General features: G+C 38.8%; 1 protein-coding gene across 2 annotated transcripts in view; it reads right to left on the bottom strand.

Annotated features, from left to right (window-relative positions):
- Window positions 1–22,782, bottom strand: part of ARMH4 (armadillo like helical domain containing 4) — a 107,190-nt gene that overhangs the window by 71,153 nt on the left and 13,255 nt on the right. For both annotated transcript variants that reach the window (XM_084894828.1, XM_084894827.1), the window contains exons 3-4: window positions 16,806–17,060; window positions 14,244–14,456 (exon numbers count right to left, since the gene is read on the bottom strand). In XM_084894828.1, the coding sequence (XP_084750954.1) occupies window positions 14,244–14,456; window positions 16,806–17,060 (468 nt within the window). The remainder of the gene's footprint in view (window positions 1–14,243; window positions 14,457–16,805; window positions 17,061–22,782) is intronic.

The raw sequence follows: 22,782 nt of genomic DNA, 5'->3' as shown, positions 1-22,782 counted from the left end.
AGGTACCAAACCCCAGAATTTAAATTTTGTTCAGGTCCAGGGCCATTGGTTAACTCCCAAAAAATCAGTAGAAGGGAGGAAATTTGCCCTATGGTCCCGGCCTGAGTGATCTCACCAAGTCTAGACGCCATTTAAAAGGCAGTTCCCACCAAAGGTGTTCGGTTTTCTCATTCCACTCTCTACATATGATTTCGATATTTTTAGATTTCCAGAAGAGACAGAAATAGCTAGCTAGCATTCCCACCATATTACCAAAGGGTCAGAGGGGAACCCTTGGTTGAGACCATGTCGTCTCAATAATGGGAGCTGGAGGAATCCCAGGAGCAATACAGGAACCCCAACGTAACTGGACCGACAAGAAGAGCAGGATCTCTCCTGTACTTTCTGCCTCTGTGGAACTGCAACGACTCATCTGAACCTGTTCATTCACTAGTTTTAAGCGCCAAACCTCTCCTCTGAGTGGCACTTTTCTTTCCTTGACAACATCTCAAACTCATTCTAAGGAAAACAAATTGGAGCACAGGAAGAAGAGGAAGGATGGCATGAAAAGAGATGGGGTGGTTTTACTGGGCAGAGGCTGAGCATGCATTAGCCTCTCTCGCACTATCCCTCAAAAGGAAATGGCTGTGACATTTCTAAAAGAAGTTGCGATGTGTTTTCCTGGGAACCCTTATACCCACATAACCAAAGCCACCGTACCAAGGTTTCACATAAATAGTGACTAAAGCACTAGAAATAGCACTGCTTTTAGTCTCCAATTTTTTTTTTTAAACTTGGGCATCAAATTGGGCATAAAACTTAAAAGCCAGAAACCTATTTTGAGGACATACAGTGACTCTCCAGCAGATGGCGCTCTGGGATCGCAAGGGGTTGAGGAACCTTGGAAGCTGCTGAAGAATGAATGACGAAGTTCAGCAGCCCCCAGTTAAGCTGACTTAGAATTTACAGGCTTTTATTATGTTTCCAACGTCTTAAATATTCCTGCCAGCTAAGTGTTTTTCCATTTTTACCAAGTAGTATTAAATATATACAAAAGGAAAGATATACAATTTTTATGTCATTAAACTTAATACTGAAATAAACCCCCGAGAACTCACCATTTAACTTCAGAATTGGAATATTACTAATGCTGTCGCCTGTCTTTGCCTGTCCTCCCATCATCTTAACCAACTTCTTCCCCTTAATGCCATAAAAAATTACTGGATGTTCTTTTCTAGGACTTTTTTTTTCCACTTGGGTTTGTGGTTTTAAGTTTTGCACATCTTGAACAAAACACTGGCTTGTTTATTGCACATTTATGGCGTTCCATTATGCCCATTTGTCACTATTTCTTTATCCTCAGGTCAGTAAACATTTGGGCTATTTAGTTGTTGTCAATCTTTTCGTGTGATGTAGAGTACTGCTCTGAACTCTTACAGATGATCTCTAGTGTGGACTCGAGGGCTTCTCCAGAGTGTGTTCCTAAAGTGTAACTGCTGGGGCAAGTGTCCAATGCTCTAAATAATGTCTAGATAAATTTCCATATCTCCTCATCCTCACCAACCTTTGGTCTGGTCAAACATCAATTTTTTAGTACAGTGTGTATAAAATATGTTGCTGTAGATGTAATTTCCATTTCTCTAATACTTTGAAGTCGAGTCGTGTATTTTAATCATACGTTTGTGTCACTCAGTAATATGCCTATTCATGTTTGCTCTTTTTTTTTTTCTCTCTCCTTTTTCTTTTGGGTTGTCTATCATCTCCTATTGATTTTATTTTTGAATTTTTTAAAAATATATTTTTAGCCAAAACCAGTTTGGCTCAGTGGACAGAGCGTCGGTCTGCGGACTGAAAGGTTCCAGGTTCAATTCCGGTCAAGGGCATGTACGTTGGTTGCAGGCACATTCCCAGTAGGGGGTGTGCAGCAGGCAGCTGGTTGATGTTTCTCTCTCATCAATGTTTCTAGCTTTCTATCCCTCTCCCCTCCTCTGTAACAAATCAATAAAATATATATTTTTTAAATAAAAATAAAAATGTATTTTTAGCCCTCACTGGTTTGGCTCAGTGGATAGAACGTCGGCCTGTGGACTCAAGGATCCCAATTCGATTCCAGTCAAGGGCATGTACCTTGGTTGTGGGCACATCCCCAGTAGGGGGTGTACAGGAGGCAGTTGGTTGATGTTTCTCTCTCATCGATGTCTCTAATTCTCTGTAAAAAACAATAAAATATATTTCAAATATAGATAGATAGATAGATAGATAGATAGATAGATAGATAGATAGATAGATTTAAAGAGGAAGGGAGAGGGGGAGAGGGATAGAAACATCAATGATGAGAGAATCATTGATCAACTGCCTCTTGTACACCCTCTACTAGGGATCCAGCTTGCAACCCAGGTCTGGGAATCTAACCGTGACCTCCTGGTTGATAGATCCATGCTCAACCACTGAGCCATACTGACCTGGCTTTTTTTTTTTTTTTTTTTTTTTTCTTTCTATTCTAGACACAGATCCTTTATTAGTTAAATGTAATACAAGCATCTTCTCTAGTTTTAGAAGTGTCTAACAGAGCTGAATTTGTGAATATTTCCTTTTATGGTTAGCAATTTTTGTATCAGAAATTTTAAAATTTCTTCTGTATTATTAGTTCAGAAATGTATGTTATAATTTTCTCCGATTTCTAAGTTTTGTCTTTCACATCTGTTTTTAAGCCGTATGGAATTGGTTTTCATGTATCATGTTACATTCAATCTGATTTTTTTCCCATATGGACAACCGTCCCAGACTTTTACAGGGGAAAAAAGAATGCTTTCCCCTCAGCTCTGCAGTGCCAGCCCTATCGTATGTCAAGGACACCTACAGGAGTGTCTGTTTCAATGCTTTCTATTCTGTTCCACTAATCATTTTAGTTACTTCTGTCCATCACCACATTGTCTGAATATACACAGAAATAATGAGAGTTTTCTAAGTCTTACTATCTGGGAGGGCAAGCTCCCCACTCCTCCAATTTATTCTTTCTTAGCAGTGCACTGGCTATTTGGGGGGCTTTTGCTCTTCCATACACATTTTACAAAAAGTTAGTCAACCTGTTATGAAATAATGAAATGGAAATATAAAATCTTATTTTTATTATGTCAGTCCTTCTGTTTTCTTTGGGGCTTTTTTGCTTTTACAGCTTTAGTTGGAAGCTATTTAGCTCATTAATTCCCAGGTTTTATTATTTTCTACTAAAAACGTTGAAGGTTAGCTGAAACTGGTTTGGCTCAGTGGACAGAGAGTTGGCCTGCGGACTGAAAGGTCCCAGGTTCGATTCCGGTCAAGAGCATGTACGTTGGTTGCCGGCAAGTCCCAGTTGAGGTTGTGCAGAAGGCAGCTGATCAATGTTTCTAACTCTCTATTCCTCTCCCTTCCTCTCTGTAAAAAAATCAGTAAAATATATTATTATTAAAAAAATTTTTTTGAAGGCTAAAGATCTCTGTTTAGACATCCCTTTACCTTCATCTTACAATTTTTGATATAATAGTTCACTCTGATTCAGTCCTAATTATTTTTATTTTCTACTATGATTTTTGCTTTGAACCATAACTTTTTTTAAAAGGTATGTGACAATTTATCTTTTTTTTTCTCTCTCTCTCTCTAACTGAATAGAACAGCATTCAGGCAATGTGGCCTGCATGTATCAATTCTTTGAAATGTATTGCTTTATGGACAAGTACATAGTTTTTCTAAGTATTTAATGTGTGCTTGGAGATAATGTGTATTCTGTAAAGGTTGGCTACAGTATTTTATAAATGCCCATTAATGCACTTTGTCTTAAATTTTATTTTGTTTGAAAATTTTAGCAAATCGAATTCAATACCTAAAAAGGACTATGCATTATGACCAATTGGGTTTATCCCAGAAACACAAAGCTGCTTTAGCATTTAAAACTCAAACAGTGAAATTCCATGTTTACAGAAAAACCATATCATCTTCTCAATAGGTGCGGAAAAAGAGATGCAATAAAAAGCATTTGAAAAAATCCAGTATCAACTTAGGACCAAAGAGCAATTTTGAAGAAAAAAAAAAAAAAAGTTCTAGCAAACTAGGAAAAAGAGAAAACTCCCTCAAGCAGACAAAGACATCTATTAAAAAAACCCACATCCAGCATCAGACTTAGTCCCCTTGCATTTACTGTCACAACTGATATATGAATTTGTTCTTTTATTTGTCCTGCCTTTTCTGTGCTTTTCTTTCATGCCATCCCAATAGTTTCTTTAAGCTGCACCCTCTATGATGTCTTCAAATTTATCTTCCAGGTCACCAATTCTCTTATTGCGTACTTAACCATTTAATCACTGAGAGCCTCCCCCCACCCCAAACGATTCTATTTTTTGATTTGTTTTGTTTGGTTCTTTTTAAAAATCTACTGGATAATTTTTGCTAGACTCTTAGGACTTGCTAATTTTTATGATTTCATTTTGTATTTCTTTAAACCTTGTATACACGACTATTTTATATTCTATTCTGATAGCATTCGTATCTAAGGTCTTAGGTAGAGAGTAGGCCAATCAATTGTTTGCCTTTTCTGCTGACTCTCGGTTGTGGCTGTTTTGTTTCCTGGTTTCTGATATTTCATTACAAGCTTATATTTCCTTGGTTTTTATCTGTGGAAAACCAATGGATCTCAATTGGGAATGATTTTTTTCCTAAGAGGATTTAATTTACTTCTGTAGGAAGTCAAGCTGAGATACAAACTCGGAACTTCTTTATTCCCCTTTTAGAGACACAGGCATAATGTGGGAATTTCAATCCAGGTCCCTCTTGCTGCTACTCGCCCAAGGGTAGACTCCTGATATTTCCATTTCTCCTGGAATCCCTTTACATTTCCAGTTTGCTTACTCCTTATAGTTCATTTTTGGGGTTTCAGCTCACCTTTGAGATGGGTAGAGCTGAAAAGTGCAATCTCATTCATTAAAGCATATGTTTTACCCAAGATCTATTCATTTTGCTATGGTAGGTCCCGTCATGTGCCTGAACTATAGAATCGAACAGTGACCTCCTGGTTTCAACCATGGAGCTATACCCACTGGGCCAAATAATGTGCTTTCCAAAGCACTCGTGTCTTCTGCATTTGAAGTGCAGCCAACAAACTGAGTAAGAACCCTTATTGGCTTTTCAAACTCTACTTTCAAATTCTCCAACTTCAAACACTCATGAGAGCATCTGTAATCTGGGGTACATTTTAAAATTAGATAGCATCTCAAGTGTTACTGTTCACTACACATCCTGCTTTAGACATTTCTGTTAATTTATTCAGTTCTCTTTTTCAAATGCCTCCCCACAATGATTTTTTAAAACTTCCTATAATAATATATACAAATTTCGTGAAAACTTCTTATTAAAGTTTAAACTTCCTATGAGCTCTATACTACACATAATAACTAAAAACTTCCTTCATTCTAACCTTTACAATATTTAAAAGGTACATGCATGAGAAAATAGAAAAACTTCAGACAAGATAATCTGTTCACTTTAAACACCAGTTGCAAAATATTTTAGATTCAACCCACATTTCAGATAGATGTTTAAATCTTTCCTTATTTTAATATAACTTCCTTTAAATTAGAGGGCTCTGCTCTTGATAACATCATCTCCTATATCTGGTTAGCAAGTGAACAAGAGCGGTGTGCATAACGACCCTCACATTTACTGGTCATGACAGAATCCCTTGTCAGCCTTTGATGCCATATAATTGGTGTTCTCCAATATCTTCTATAAATCCTACCCCAAATCAAATTCAGTTCTTAATGGATTCAGCCCTAGAGCAATAATTGTAAGTTTTAGGGTCTAACTCCTGTTCATTAAACAACTCACTTTGGATTCAGATGACAGCCTTTCATCTATTCGCCTTCAGAAAGTAAGACTACAGCAATACTACTCTAGTTCTCAAGGGAGCTATAGAGAGAAACATAAAAGCTATACTAATATTATATCTATAAATTCTGAACCATACAGAATAAACCTTTCTCTTCAGTAATTTAGTAGTCTTAAAGGAATGTTTGCTTAAAGCAAACATATACAGAACTTATATACTCAAATCCACATATACTCAAAAGATAAATTATAGGTTGGTTGGGTTGACTGTCAATTTTTCAAAACTGTTTATGAAAGTAATTTCCCCTTCAAACTTCAAAACCTGACTCAACTAATCTAAAATGAGATTTACATATTAATCTGTGGAAACGTGTGTTTTATCATAGCTCGGTGCATTTAGCTCCTGGAAACCAAAGATCTTGTCTTCTCTTTTTGTGCCCCACCTCCCAGGATCAAGCACTGTGCCTAGCACAAAACAAGTCCTCAATGTAAGTTGATTGAACAGAAATAAAATGAGCAGTACTTTAATAATCTTCATCTTCAAAATAGGTAATAGTTCTTTTAAGGACTCTGATATAATTTTTTTAATATATATTCTGCATATGCTTCCAATGAGTAGATATCAACTTTTTAAGGAGAATCCATCTACATGTTTTAGTCACACTAGGGTGGAGGGCTGGCCCTACCGGGAAAAAATGACCTTTGTACAGATGAGCTCCAATAATGTTTTCAGTAAAAGATCTCTCTCTTCTCACCTTTCCTTTCTTTCCCTCCTTCCACTCTGGCTTTCCGAAGTGGGTTGACTCACTTGTTTATTTACCTGCCTGAGTGCAGAGGTTGGCCTGGATTCCAACAAGAAAGAAATAAAGTAATGTTCAACCCCATCACGGGATGCAAACAATCTAAGCGAATTCCTAAAAACTTTCTAGCAAAATGTGACTAGGAACTACTGCTTCATTCACATTAAAAGGGCTCAAGTTGAGGCCCTTAGAAAGCACTGGATTTAGCATAGTAACAACAACATAGAGGGCAAGTCAAATAGGAAGCACATCAAGTAAACAGAGTAATGCTCCTAACACCACCCACTGATCATCCTTTACTAATCAGGTGCCCCCAGGCCACGGAGGACACAAGGCAGAAAGATCTGACTCTGCCCTTGAGGAGGTTTTGGAAAATCCAGCTGAGAGCACAACTGCTGGTCAATGGCTGAAGACATCCACTTTGGGTGTGTGTGCATTCATAAAAAGAAACGATAGGCAGACGCTTGGATTCATCTCCAACACGTTTTTTAAAAATCAGAATATTTCACATAAAAGTCAGCTTATCTTGGAAAAATTCTGAGATCTGGCATCCCTGGGCTCATACTCTCCTCCTGGTAACCATGCAGGAGCAGCTGCCTGGATGGGAGGGAGGGTGTGCTCCCTACTGCACCACACCCACCGCTCCCTGCTGTCTGAGGCGCCTTCCTTTTTGCTCACGTACATCATCTACCTGGCCCCGGACCCAGGGTTGCAAGGAGAGAATGTGAATATTTCATTATAACAATTAACCCTGGTGGCCCTCTCTAGGCGCTGCACCCCTGCCTGGATCGCTGTGAAGGAGGAGAGGAAGAGGAAAAGGAAGGGAAGGGGGAAGTTGGAGAGGGGTAGGAGGAGGGGGCCAAGGAGCAGCAGCGATTCTCTTATGAACACATTGAACACGGAAGGTGGGAAGCTCTGAGCCAAGAGCAGTAATTTGCTGCTTAAATACATCACAGAGAAAAATGAAGAGATCGTTCAGTTTAATGTAGAACAAAAAAGCAGAGAAGAAGAAGAAGTTAGAGGATGAAAAACTCCAGTGGAGCCAGCAGAGGCTGGAGGCGTGGAAAGTGAGAATTAAACTCTATCGCTGTTTGGAAAAGAACAAGCCCTCAGCAGACAACTATTGTTTTATTCCTTTCTCTCGGGAAAACGAAAAATCCAACCATTTCTTTCCCTTTTGCTTTTGCCCAGAAAGGAAAGGTTGGTAAGTGGTAATTTTTTTTAAAAAAATTAATACATAGTAGTACATAATAAGTTATATATATATATATATATATACACACACACACAGTTATAGTTATACTTATACTTATAGTTATAGTTATAGTTATAATTGGTAAATGATGCAATATTTATTATGTATTTAGTATTTAAAATGTATTTGCCCAGATCATGCATGGACTTACTACACATGCAAGATTTCACGTTATTCTCACACCAATATCCCTGCTTTACTCACAAGGAAAAACTGAAGTCTAAGGAAAGCACATAACGGGATCAAGACCGTGGTGCTTATGCACAATGATGCCAGGACAAACCTGCTTATGCCCATTTGCGACCAGCACCAGAGCTAGTGCCACCACTCTGCTCATCGCTGCGGGCGGGTCTGAGAGGCTTCATAACAGAGGAGAAGTTTGAGCTGAACTGTTTCCATCGTTTGAACTTGAACTTCCCAGCCCTCTGTTTATGGAGTAGTACCAACATAGCTGTAAGTATTATTTGCCATAGACTGTAACCAAAGGACCCTATTAGCATACAGGCGTATCTCTTGTCTGGTGGGAACACTGTGCTATTGCCTGGACGTGAATCCTGCCCTGCTTTTAACCGGAATGGGATTTCCTCTGAAAGCTGGAAGGGACATGGCGTCAATCATGAAGTGGTCCGGCTGTCAACTGCCCAGGCACTGAAGGTGCGTCCTTCAAGCAGGGAAGTCGGGACAGACAATATGCGTAATAAGTGATTGCTAGTGTTTATAGACTGCTTTCCACAGTTTCCATATATTTTCCAAATATACGTATATGGGGTTGGAGGGTCCCTACTCAGTGATGGACCCGGGATGGAATTTACATCTTGATCTTGGCTCTTCTATGTGGAGGCAGGGATGGGGAGGAGGAAACAATGAGGCACCGAGAAAGCCCGACGAAGTGCCTGAAAAAGCTGTTCCAGTGCTCTGGGTATAGAACATACAAGACTCCCTCAGGCAGAGCGTGGGACGGGGGCACGGAATGAGCCCTGGGAGCTAAGGTAAGATCAGAGGGGGCTGTGTACCTTTTGAGCCTAATTCATTTTATGTTTCTTTTCTTTTTCTGATTTTATTACTTTGGTTGGAGCCAAATAGTTTTAAATTTCCTACAAATTTCAGTTGGAAAAAAAATGAGTTTTCACCTGCGTTAGAGTTTTATGAGGAAAGGGTTCTCAGAGGGCGTGAGCAGCAGATACCTTGAGAAAATCCAGAGGGAGCAGGGTCAGGCCCTCTGCGTACCTGGGGAACCTCCTTCTCACACTAAAACCGTGGAAGCTCTTTATACTGTTTTTATAAAAGAAATTTACGTAGAATATTTTGTTTTCAGGCATCAAACCATGTAGAGTGGAGGTAGAATGGCTGAAGAAGGAATGGCACTGGGGATAAATGCAGACAGAACCAATGTAAATCTTTCAGGACAAACTGGATGTCTCCGAGTGTGAACATGTGAAAATCTCATATGGCCATTCACATTAATACGTTACATTTTCCTTCCAATGTTTTCCTTTGGGAATGTGTATGCATTTCCATGGTGAGGTGTCTTCTAATGCCAAAATAACCTCATGTTATGAATACAGCCTGGGAAAGTGCAGTTGATGATTCCCACATTATTTCATGCATGGTTAAGATTTCTAATTGTTTATACTCCAAGGCAATACAATTCTCACTAGTTTTACACTAGTAAAAGGAGAGTTATGTCTATCATTATATTGAAACAAATCAGGTCTTTAAGAAAAGCCTTAATTTTATGCAAACATCTAAAATGTCTTTAAATCTCCACAGCCCAGGATGCAGCTGCAAGCTACATGTTTGCCTCGACAGCTGCATAAAAGCTCCCACAAGGGGAACCCCGCTTGGACCAGGGCTCACAAGGATTCTCGACTCTGGGTCTGAGCCAGCTGGACCCCTCAGAACCGATCTTTGGCCTGGGATTCTGAGCATTTCCCTCAAGACAGATGTGGCGGTTTCCTATAAATGAAGTATTTATGAATCCAAGGCTAGGTACCTGGTTGACTCTGCTATATTGAAAAACAGCCACTTCTGTTACTAAAAACTATTCTTAAGAAGTAACTTATCTACCCAATAAGCTAAATCAGAAAAAGCTACTCGATTACATGTATAAAATAATTGATTGCTAGTGTCCAGAATGCTTTCCATAGTTTTGGATTCATCATCATTTATTTTCTTTTTATTATCAATAGAAATATATATTTAAATATATATTTATATATATATATATATATATATATATATATATATATGCACACACACAAGTCTATACACATAAACACAATACAAAAGACTCACAAGCATAAATATCAATTCCTTATTTCTATAAGCAGATTATTTTCCTACTTCCTACCTTGCATTTCTGTTATTTATGTATCTGACTTACTTCTACTAAAATTTACTCTCCCTAAAAGCAAGATCTACCCCCATTTCTTCTTTGTATTATCTAAAAACTTTTACAATACCACGGGCTATGTGAGCAAACATGTGATGACCATGCTGAGTGCTACGAAATTATCCTTACAGAGGATGGGGGAAGTTAAGAACAGATCTATCATAAATGACAGAGAAAGTATGATGAATTCAGGACAAGACAATAAAGGCAATCAATAACTGAAATCACCAGCAATTCTGGGTTTCATAGTCTGTCACATAATACACTTGAAAATAAGGCAAAGATTGAACTGAGTACTCTTTTCCACATCTTCCTCATTCGTATGTCATTTTAGTGGCTCAGATATTGAGACAAAATTTAATCCAAAGCATTTCCAAGAGCAAAGGCCAAACTTGTGCCCATTCTTAATATAATTAGAGTGAACATCCTTAACTTCATAGTAGTAGTAGTGACAGTTCAAATTCACCACACTCTGCTTGATTTTTAATATCATATTCTACATAGCAGCACCCAGAGGTAAATCACATAAACGTGACCTCAAGATGAGATTTTGAATGTTCCTTTTCATTCATCCTTTCAGCTGCCTTCTGAATTGAGAAGTTACATGAGAACTGAGAAATACGATATAAATGCTCTCTGAAAATGAATACTGGGAAGATCCCAAAAATTGATATTTTGAATTAAAGAGCAGGTGAAAAGCAACCATTTCTCTCATAAAAATTACATGAGTTAAGTATCCTCAGTGGAGCTATTAATAAGAAAAACATCTCTGAAGCTTCTCCATAATTCAGTTTAAAAAATGCATTTCCCAATTCATTTCTAATTGACCAATAAGAGAAAGAGACAAAACACCTTGACTTCAATACCAACTATGAGGCACCCCACAGCCAAAGATATTATGCAGTCATTTGAATGAAGGTATGTTTTTCAAACAATAATTTCTCCTGAAATTTCAAACCAAAAATGTCATTTTTAAGCCTTGACAAGGATCATAATTTAGATAAAAAGCTGACAAGATATATTCTCAAAAAGAAGTTGGAATTGAGTTGTGTAGAAAACCTAAAACTCCAGGACACCTTCCACAAATTAAGAAAATTCTCACACACTTCAATACAACTGCCAACATCTACTAAATTTAGAAAATTATTGCAGTTTTGCAAGTATAGATTATTCACAAATATAAATTTTCTTCTCTGATTTAATGAGCCCTGCTGGGTAAAGCTGTCATCTCTAATTCAGGTTAATTTGGGGGAAATGGCTGTTTCCAGATGGCATTGTGAGCAGAGAGCTAGCAGAAGACTGAACTCAAAGTCACACGATTTTTATCTTAATGGGAAGTGCAAGAGCTGCTAGCCTCTGAGCTCGCTTTGATCCATTTCTTAAAGCAGCACTCTACTGTGGAATTCTCCACATCACTCCTAAAATGTCACGTCTCGCTGTCAGAAAACTACTGTGTAACCCTGAACGTCTGCAGCAGAGTCTGCTGCAACCTGGCTGAACCGCCTTCTCTGCTGTAGAGCAGACAAAATACAAGATATCAGCACAGCCTGTCTTCACCGCATCAACCACATGGCTAACTTAGTGCCTAAAGGTTACCTGCCTTCCCGATTAGTTTAAGAAACTTGGGTCCAGCCCTAACGGGTTTGGTGCAGTGGATAGAGCATCGGCCTGTGGACTGAAAGGTCCCAGGTTCAATTCCGGTCAAGGGCATGTACCTTGGTTGCAGGCACATCCCCAGTAGGAGGTGTGCAGGAGGCAGCTGATCGATGTTTCTCTCTCATCAATGTTTCTAACTCTCTATCCCTCTCCCTTCCTCTCTGTAAAAAATTAATAAAAATATATAAATATAAATAAATAAATAAATAAATAAATAAATAAGACAAACTCGGGTCCAGCCAATGTGGCTCAGTGGTTGAGCATCAACCTAAGAACCAGAAGGTCATGGTTCGATTCCTGGTCAGGGCACATGCCCAGGTTGTAGACTCTATCCCCAGTGAGGGGTGTGCAAGAGGCAGCCAATCAATGATTCTCTCTCATCATTGATATTTCTATCTTTCTCTCTCTCTCCCTTCTTCTCTAAAATCAATAAAAATATACTCTTTTTAAAAAAGAAAGAAACTCAGCACTGCAAATCTCTGGATATTCTGCACCTCCAGCCAGGAGCTGTTTACCTGCCAAAATGCTGATGAATGAAACAGCCTTTCATCATATTCCCAGGCTTCCTGTTTGGGCAGCTGTGCTCCAAGCATCTATTTCATGCTCAACGCCAGTGTCTTGGAAAGTATAATCTGGCATGAATTTCTCAGTCTTAACAGGGGGGAAGACTGTCTCTTTCCAAACAGTCTTAACCAGGAGATGTTATGAATAAAACAGAATAGCCCAACATGAACAACCAGAGCAGTGTAATGAAAATACAATCCACATTAAAACTTCTATCCAAGAAAATCAGGTGGGAAAACTCAAGTTTTCCATGCAAACCAGTATTCTCGATACAACTGCATGTTTAACTCACCTCAAGCACTCTTTTAAAATGTCTGGCGTGGCTCAGTGGTTGAGTGTCAATCTATGAACCAAAAGGTCATGGTTCAATTCCCAGTCAGAGCCCAGGTTGCAGCCTCAGTCCCCATTGTGGGGTATATAGGAGGCAGCCAATCAATGATTCTCTCCTATTATTGATGTTTCTATCTCTCTCTCCTTCTCCCTTCCTCTCTGAAATAAATTTTTTTTTAATTTCTTTAAAAGAAAAATAATAATAAAATGGGGATGCCCCATCCCATTCACACCACCAAATCAGAATCACTGGGAGAAGGACTCAGGCATTGGGGTTTTTTAAAAGTTCCCCAAGGTGATGCTAATGTTCAAATGGAGTGGAGAATTACTGATCTAGACCAGGGGTCAGCAAGCTTTTCAGAAAAGGGCCTATGGTAAATACTTTAGGCTATATGTGGGCATTCACTCTGTCCCAACTACCCTCTGCTGCTATGGCACCAAAGTAGCCACAGACACTACATAAATGAACACGTGTGGCTGTGTTCCAATGCAACTCTCTTTAGGAACACTGAAATGTAAATTTCATATAACTTTTCCATGTCACAAAATACTATTCTTCTTTTGTTTGTATTTACAATAGCAAAGATCTGGAAACAGTCCAAGTTCCTATCAGTAGATGAGTTGATATACACAATGGAATACTATGTAACAGTAGAGAAGAAGAAGAAGGAGGAGGAGGAGGAAGAGGAGGAGGGGGGGGGAGGATGAAGAAGGAAGAAGGAAGAAGGAAGGAGGAGGAGGAAAAGGAGGAGGAGGAGGAGGAGGAGGAGGAGGAGGAGGAGGAGGAGGAGGAGGGAAAGAAGAAGGAGAAGAAGAAGAGGAGGAGGAATCTCTTACCCTTTGAGATACCATGAAGGGACCTGAAGAGTATATGATAAGCCAAATGAGCCAGTAAGTGAAAGGTAAGTATCACATGATCTGGTTCATATGTAGAACCTATTGAACAAAATAAACTGGCAAATGAAATAGCTCCAGAGACATGGAAGCATGCAACGGACTGGTGATTCTCAGAGGGAAGGTGGGTGGGGAAGAGATTAACCAAAGAACTTACATGCATGTATGCATAAACCATGGACACAGATAATAGTGCAGCCAAGGCCTAAGAAGGGGGTGATGAGAAGGAGGGGGTTAATGGGGGACAACAGGGGACATCTGTAATAAATTCAACAATAAAGATCAATGTTTTAAATAAATAAATATTAAAATGCAAAGACCATTCTCAGCTTGTAGGCCACACAAAAAAAAAACAAAAAAAAAAAACAGATGGCAGGCCACATTTGGCTGGGCCATAGTTTACTGACCCCTGATCTACACTGCAGGTTGAATCCACGTCTTACTCTTTTCTGAAAGCACCATTGCTCAGTGACTCATTCAATCTGTCCCAGGAAAGATTCCCTTCAAAGCATGGTACCTTCAGATTCAAGTTGGTCCAGGCCGTATGGGGCAGCTGTATTAACATCGCTAACGGGTGGAACGCCAGTTCTTCTCTCAGAGGATGCCTCAGAATCAGAAAGTGCTGGGGAGACACTGGGGGCCTCCTCCATGATTCCGGGGGGTGTCACTGGAGAGCCCAAAACGGGTGTGAACAGCTCCTCTTTTGGCCCCGTGACTGTGTCCACTAGGTCTGCCAAACACAAGAGATAGCACTTGACCCAAAGATGATCATGTTGGGAAATGTACACATGTGTTTTTACTTAATGCGCGACCAGTAATTAATGACACTTAAACCAGCTCCCCCTTTCCAAGACAAAAAGGTCATCTTGCAGGAAAATATACTGTCTCAAACCAGAGCTTTGTTTTTAAATTTCAGTCTCCCATTTATTCTATTGACAATGTTATGGATTTAATGTATTACCAAAGATAGAAAATTTTAACAAAAATGTATTAAATGGTATACCAAAGACTATTTTAAAAATCAAGTCAAAGGGAAAAAAAAATAATCAAGAGTAAGAGCCTAGATCTGTGTCTGGAATCTGCTCAAGTTCAAAGCAGCCAAATTTAGCTCCAGGTCTTCCCAAATCTAGAAATCCTATGATAGTAGTATTTTGCAAGCCTGATTGGACACCAGAATCTATTGAGATAATTTTTTTAATGTCAATTTCATGCTTTCCACATATTCCAACTTACTGAATTAGAATCTCCTTAGTGGTAAAGCCTGAGAAAATATTCTTCAAGGCTCCCAAGACAGTCTCACATATATTGTTGTTGGGGGTATAAATTGGTGCAATCACTTTGGAAAACAGTGAGCTATTCCTCCAAAAGCCAGACAGTCATATACCTTATGGCGCAGCAATTCCGTTCATAAGTATATGCCCAAGAGAAACTCCTACACATGCACAATAGTGAATATGAAAAAGAATACTCATGGCAGCAAGGCTCGCTATAGCTAAACCTGGAAATAACTCAAATGTAAATCACTAGGAGAGTCTGGAGGAAGACTGAATAAATAAACTGTGATATATTTTCATAATGGAGTTTATTAAAAGCAGTCAAAACAAAAGAGCTAGAGTAATTAAATCTTTGCCACATTAAGGGAGGAAAAAGTCCAAAAAAACTACCTACAGGACAATACTGATTTTATAAAGTTAAAAAAAAAAAACTTAAATTTTTAAATGTATAATTTTAGGAATAAATATATATGCAATAAAACTAAAAGAAAAGGAAGTCAAGCCCAGCCAGCATGACGCAGTGGTTGAGTCATGAACCAGGAGAGGTCAAGGTCCCATTCCTGGTCAGGGCACATGCCCCGGTTGTGTGCTCCATCCCCTGTGAGGGTTGTGCAGGAGTCAGCCCATTAGTGATTCTCATCATTGATGTTTCTATCTCTTTCTCCTTCTCCCTTCCTCTCTGAAGTCAATAAAAACATAATTAAAAAAGAAAGAAGAGGAAGTCAAGGAAATGATGAACACCAGATTCAGGATGATGGTAACCGTCAGAGGGGGAAGGGTCATGGAGTTACATGTAGATTACTGACAAGGCCCTGGGGGATTTCTGGGGGAGAGGGGAGAATAATAGGATTAGAAGGCATTTATTACATTGTTAAAAATAACTCAGTTGCTGAAACCAGTTTGGCTCAGTGGATAGAGCATCAGCCTGTGGACTGAAAGGTCCCGAGTTCGATTCTGGTCAAGGGCATGTACCTTGGTTGGGGGCACATCCCCAGTAGGGATTGTGCAAGAGGCGGCTGATTGGTGATTCTCATCGATGTTTCTAACTCTCTATCCCTCTCTCTTACTCTCTGTGAAAAATCAATAAAATATATTTTCAAAAACAATAATAACTCAGTTAATAAATAAAAGAGGGCTTTCCTTGAACCAATGATGAGACAAACATATGAGGCCCCCCAAAAAAATAATTAAATAATAATAATTTTGTAATTGTTAAAAATTACAAATGTAGAATTATTGACAATAATTTTTGTCATCCTGATAATCACCCAAACTTGAAAACTTCACTGTCTTTAAGATATCAGAGCATGTGAGGCCCTCCTATGTAGAAAGCAGTGTGTAGACATTATTTCAAACCCTTAAAATAACCTTTAAGATAGATAGGCATTCTTTAAAGAGGAATAAACCGAGGCTTGAAGACATGAAGAAACTTACTTGAGGCCACAGGACTAATGAGGGCCACAGCTGGGATTCAAACCCACATGCTGGCTCTCTTCTCTCTCCCTCTTAACAACTCCAAGCAGCCGGAGTTGTCCGACTAGGAGCGCGGTCTCGGAAAGTGAGGCCTTCCTTCAGTCCCTAAGATATGCCGCCAGAAGGTTTTTCTTGGGAACTAGCACCTCATTCTTTGAGTCTGTGTGACATCTCTCCAAATTAGCGTTCACCCACCTTCCTGTTCCCTCTCCAGGGGTGTGCGCACACCCTGGTGACAGGGCCACCATCTGCCTCGCTCATTCTACTGCTCATCCACCCACAGGGAAGATCCACCCCCTTAACCCTGAGTCCCCCCTCCCTCCCTTACAGACCTTCCGCCACAGGAGTGACTTCCACAGACAGAGGCGCAGCTGTAGTTGAAACTGCAGTGGCCAGAGGCTCCCATCTTCTCGACAGCTGGGTAACGCCGGGGACATCAGACGCCGCAGAGGGGACCTCTTTTCCTTCCTCGGTCTCACCATCTCCTCTGCCCACTTGGAGGGGAGACACCTGCGGCTCCTGTGTCACCCAGGAGAAAGTGGCTGCCGCCTCTGCAACAGCCGTCGGCGGCTCTGGACTGAGGGTGTCTTAAAAGAGGGAAAACGACATTTTAAAATAGATCGAGCTTCTATACAACTCACTATATAATTGACACATTGAAAAAACAGTCGGGTAGCTATTTCAGGAGATGGGAAGGCAAAGGGATCGCTCAGGAATAAAATGTTAGTAAATATATATGCTCTTGGTGTTGCTGCTGTCAGGAGTAGTGAGTCAATCTAAGACAGAGATAGAGAAGTTCATGTCAAAAAAAAAGACATAGGCTGAAACCGGTTTGGCTCAGTGGATAGAGAGTCGGCCTGCGGACTGAAAGGTCTCAGGTTGGATTCCAGTCAAGGGCATGTACCTTGGTTGCAGGCACATACCCAGTAGGGGGTGTGCAAGAGGCAGCTGATTAATGTTTCTCTCTCATCAATGTTTCTAACTATCCCTCTCTCTTCCTCTCTGTAAAAAATCAAAAAAAATATATTTTTTTAAAAAGACATAAAATCTAAAACAAAATAAGAAGATCCACTGAGCTCTCTTTTATGATTTTCAACATAATCAATTTCTTAAGAACTAAGTTATTCGCAAAAAAAATCCTCAGAAGCATTTGTTTAAATTAATTTTCACACTGACAATTTTGGAAGTTAGCAATTTTGAAAGTTAGCATTATTATTAAAGGGATAGTAATTCCAACAATTCATGTTTCCTGACTTTCTATTAAGGCCAAACACACAAAAAGCTAAGTGCATGGTAGACATTATCTTATTTCATCTTCCCACATGTATTAAGGGGAGGAAAGTACCCTGTTTCCCTGAAAGTAAGTCAGTGTCTTATATTTTTTCTCCCAAAGTTGCGCTAGGTCTTATTTTCAGGGGATGTATTATCTTTCCATGCGCTAGGTCTAATTTTCAGGGGATGTCTTCTCTTTCCATGCACTAGGTCTTATTTTCGGAGGATGTCTTATTTTTGGGGAAACACGGTAGTAATATCATTCCATTGAAGCCATTTATCATAGTGATCAAGAAAGCAGGTTCAAGAGCCAATTCACCTGGGTATGAATTCTGACTCGGCCACTTACCAGCTGTATGACCTTGAACCAATTACTTAACATTTCTGGGACTTGAGTTTCCTTAGCTAGAAAATGGAAAGAATAGTATCCATTTCATAGAATTGTTATAAAGATTACATGACACATGTAAAACCTCTGGAGCATGCCCAGTACTTGATTAGTATTTAATAAATATCAGCTATTATTACTTGTTTTATAAACAGCTTAGGTTTAAAGAAGCTAAGGAACTTGCCTAAGATTACATAGGCAGTGCTCTTAACCACTGTGCTAACTATGCCTGTCAACGGATGAATGAATAAAGAAGTTGTAGTACATACACTGAGCAGCCAGATTATTATGATCTCTGAACACAAAATAATCTAGCCACTCAGAATGTGTGTGTGTGTGTGTGTGTGTGTGTGTATGTAGTAGAGGACTGGTGCATGAATTCGTGCATGGGGGGGTCCGGCCAGCCTGGCCAAGGGGAGGGGACATGGACAGTTGGCCGGCCTACCTGCTGGTCGAATTCCTGGTCGAGGGGACAATTTGCATGTTAGCCTTTTATTATATAGGATATACATTAAGTGGCCAAATTATTATGTGTTCAGAGATCATAATAATTGGCCACTCAGTGTATATACACAATGGGACATTCTTCAGCCATGAGCATGGACATCCTGCTGCTGTCTGAGTAACAATCTGTAGATCTGCCTTTGCTTTTAGATCATAAAAGAGAATGAAACAGACCTGTGGGATATATGTATCTGTCCAACACCCCTTTATGTTCTAATCCCCTAAAATAAATTATTACAGATTATTTATAAGGGTCAATATTTGCCCCCTTCATAGGGAGGAACTGTGCTGTAAATTTCCAATACTGAGCCACTATTAAAATTTAATTTCTAGAAGACCATCTCTTTTTTAAATACTAATTCTAGATATATAGCATATTAGCAAGTCCAATAAGTGATAAATTAAAAAATATATAGCATTCTAGGAACAGCTGAAAAGATTTCCTCTAATATTTATTAATGAGATCATGGTACTTCCTATTACTTAAAATACTTTTCTTCTTAGATATATTTTATTGATTTCTTTACAGAGAAGAAGGGAGAGGGATAGAGAGCTAGAAACATCGATCAGCTGACTCCTGCACACTTGCCACTGAGGATGCGCCTGGAACCAAGGTACACGCCCTTGACCGGAATCAAACCTGGGACCCTTGAGTCCACAGGCTGACACTCTATCCACTGAGCCCAACCAGCCAGGGCTAAAATACTTTTCTTTGGAAACAATTTATGTGTTTTAAAATAGGGTTTGTAGGTTTTTCAATACAAACACAATTCCTTTTCTTTTCCCCATCCAGTTTAGACTATTTTTTCCTTTGAAGTGAAGAGATGTTTATATTTGATGTACTGACATACCTGTGAAAGGGTAACGTGAGATACAGTAAGGTTCTTACACAGACTTCATATGTGCACTTTGTACCATTGTTTAAGTTTTGCTTCCCTCTTCCTTTCTCCAATGAGACTGTAAATCTCTTGAGAGCCAGGATTCATTGCCCTTTTTGTACTTCTAGCGCCTAAGACAATGTTCCACCATAAAAAGATGATAATGTATAGTTTTATCATTTTAAGCAGTAAGCATTCTTTATGTTGCCCTCATTTTTGAAAGCATAATGAACACTTTTGAAAACAAATATATAAAAATAAATTTACAGTCTATTGTTATAGTTTCATGAAATAGCAAGAAATCAAAATGACATAGTACTTTGGAATACATGACTACTGTTAGAGAAAAAAGAGTGAGAACTACAAATAGTAATGAGAATTTTAAAAATAAAATCCAGCCAGGCTGGTGTGGCTCAGTGGTTGCGTATCAACCTGTGAACCAAGAGATCATCGTTCGATTCCCAGTCAGGGCACATACCCCAGTTACAGGTTCGATCCCCAGTGGGGAGCTTGCAGGAGGCAGCCCATCAATGATTCCCTTTCATCATTGATTTTTCTATCACTCTTTCCCTCTCTCTTCCTCTCTGAAATCAATAAAAATAGAAATATTTTTTCAAATTAAATTTTTAAATTTAAAAATAACATCCAAAGTTTCTCTACCAAGCAAAATAGAGACAAATGCATAGATAGAGAGCAGGCTGACAACTGGAAGGGAGTGAGCAAAAATATTTAAAAAGAGAAAGAAGGCATGGACATTGACAACAGTGTGGGGATTGTGTGGATAGGGGAGGGGGAGAGGTGGAAGTGGAAGAGAGTATAGGGGAGATAAATGGTGTTGAAAAAATATAAAATTTTCTAAATAAAAATTGAAAAAAATTCTCCACATTTCTCATTCTTTCTACTTCCTATAGAAATAAAATATAGTAATTATCATAATTACTTTTAAAACCTGATCTTCAACAGAACCGGCTGAAGAACAGGCTGAATCTGAAGACTGATAATCTCAGGGTACTCATCCATTCATAATGCCCAAACACCAAGAAATCATTGCATATCCTGAAAAGATAATGTCCTAAGTAGTCCCAAGAACCAAAATGATTGGCGATTGAATGGCTTAATTTTGAAAAATTCTTATAATCACCAGAAAATGGGTAGAATGCTTTTTGGCTATTCCTTAACTACTGTTGCCAACAATCTCAATTTTTCAGACATTCTTTTTAACTCTATGGGACAAAAAAAAAAAAAATGTAAGCAAATGGAATTATTTGATTGCTTCTCTATGAAGACCATTGAGAAGTTGATAGATTAATTTGGACAATGCAGACAGTCAAATTGGATAACTTCAGTCTGAAAAGTTCTTATTTCTCATTTACTCATTCACTGGCCCTGTATTTATTGAGCACCTACTAGGCACCAGGCACTGTGTTCGTTTTAGAAATAAAAAGAAGTTGCCCATTAAAAGTGAGGTAGTCACAACTAAGTAAGGACTACACTCAATACTCAAAATAATAATCAGACAATTACCAAACTCATTTTACTTTTTAGGCTGCATTATTAGAAACTAATGCAAGTCTAGTACATAAGAATCATGGATTAAATTGTGCAATGAATAATCTGGAACTATATGACTCAATGCTCTAGGAATACCTTCAAGTGTTACAGAGAATTTAAGTAAACTTCTTGTTCTGTCATATCTAATATCATCCTGGTCATGTGAACTCAACTCTCTTCATGAACTTAAAAACCAACTTACAAAACATTTTCTGGAAGCTTCTATGAAAACTTCCATTATACTGGGTCTTTCAGTCTTTTATATATTTTATTTTTTTAATATGTTTTTGTTGATTTCAGAGAGGAAGGGAGAGGGAGAGAGAAATAGAAACATCAATGATAAGAGAGTATCATTGACCCGTTGCCCCCTGCATGCCTCCTCCTGGGGATTGAGCCCACAACCTGAGCATGTGCCCTTGGCCAGACTCAAACCCGGGACCTTCCAGTCGCAGTCCGACGCTCTATCCACTGAGCCAAACTGGCTAGGGAAATCTTTCAGCCTTTTAAAAAAAAATGAATTGGACATGTAAAATTCAATCTTCTATCATTTTAATTCAATCCAAATAACACTTTATAAAACATGTTACTAATTTGATACTTTCCACTAATTAGTCTACTTAGCAGAAGTAACAAGCTGTACATATTCCAAAACAAATCGGAAGGAGCATATGCAAGTTACACTGTCTTTCCTTGTCCATGCTGTTATCTAACCAACCACACATAATAAAAGAAAAATATTATCCATCAGCAACAAATGTTAAGGCTTGTCAGATGGTAACACTCTCGCATGTAAAGGCCAAGAGCCATAGGCAGTGCAGAACAGAGGCAGCAGAGAAGACTTATCTGTATTGGTTTTTTCTTCCCCTTATTTCTAGAAGAACTTCTTTTGGAGAATAAAAAAAATAAAAAAAATAAAAAACTATATGGTTAATACTAAGAGATAAATATTTACCTAAAGCTTTTTGGCAAAAAATAAAAAATAAAATAAATATATATCAAGGATAGGAGTATTTTTACATCCATCTATAAATTAGTATCTTACATTGTTTATTATACCACTTAAACATATACCTAATTCCTTCACATTTTCCTATATATTTATACATTTTTGAAATGAAGTGTTGGAAGAATATTAAGTCTGTATCAGGGCTTCCCAGGACCGTTGACATTTTGGCTCAGTTAAATCTGTGTTGTTGGGGAGCTGTCCTGTGCTCTGTAGGGTATGTAGCAACATCCGTGGCCTCTACCCACTAGTGCCAGTGGTCAGCAGAACCTCTCTGCTGGGACAACCAAAAATGTCTCCAAACATTGCCAAATGATAGGGTGGAGAGAGACAAACTGTCCCCATTTAAATACCACTGGTCTATATATACCTATTTAGGCGTAATTTTTATGTATTTTTGTATACTTTTGTTTTTTATTAAAACTTAGATTACTTTTTTAAATATATTTTACTGATTTTTTACAGAGAGGAAGGTTGAGTGATAGAGAGTTGAAACATATTGATAGATGAGAAACATCAATCAGCTGCCTCCTGCACTTCCCCTACTGGGGATGTGCCTGCAACCAAGGTACATGCCATTCACCAGAATCAAACCTGTGACCCTTCAGTCTGCAGGCATACGCTCTATCCACTGAGCCAAACCAGTTAGGGCTGAGATAACTTTTTTAAATAAATATTTTAAAAAATATTTTTTACAGAGAGGAAAAGAGAGG

Source organism: Pipistrellus hanaki (assembly GCF_964339955.1).
Source record: "Pipistrellus hanaki genome assembly, chromosome: 1".
Taxonomy (NCBI): domain Eukaryota; kingdom Metazoa; phylum Chordata; class Mammalia; order Chiroptera; family Vespertilionidae; genus Pipistrellus; species Pipistrellus hanaki.
This window is presented reverse-complemented; position numbering and strand designations above follow the sequence as displayed.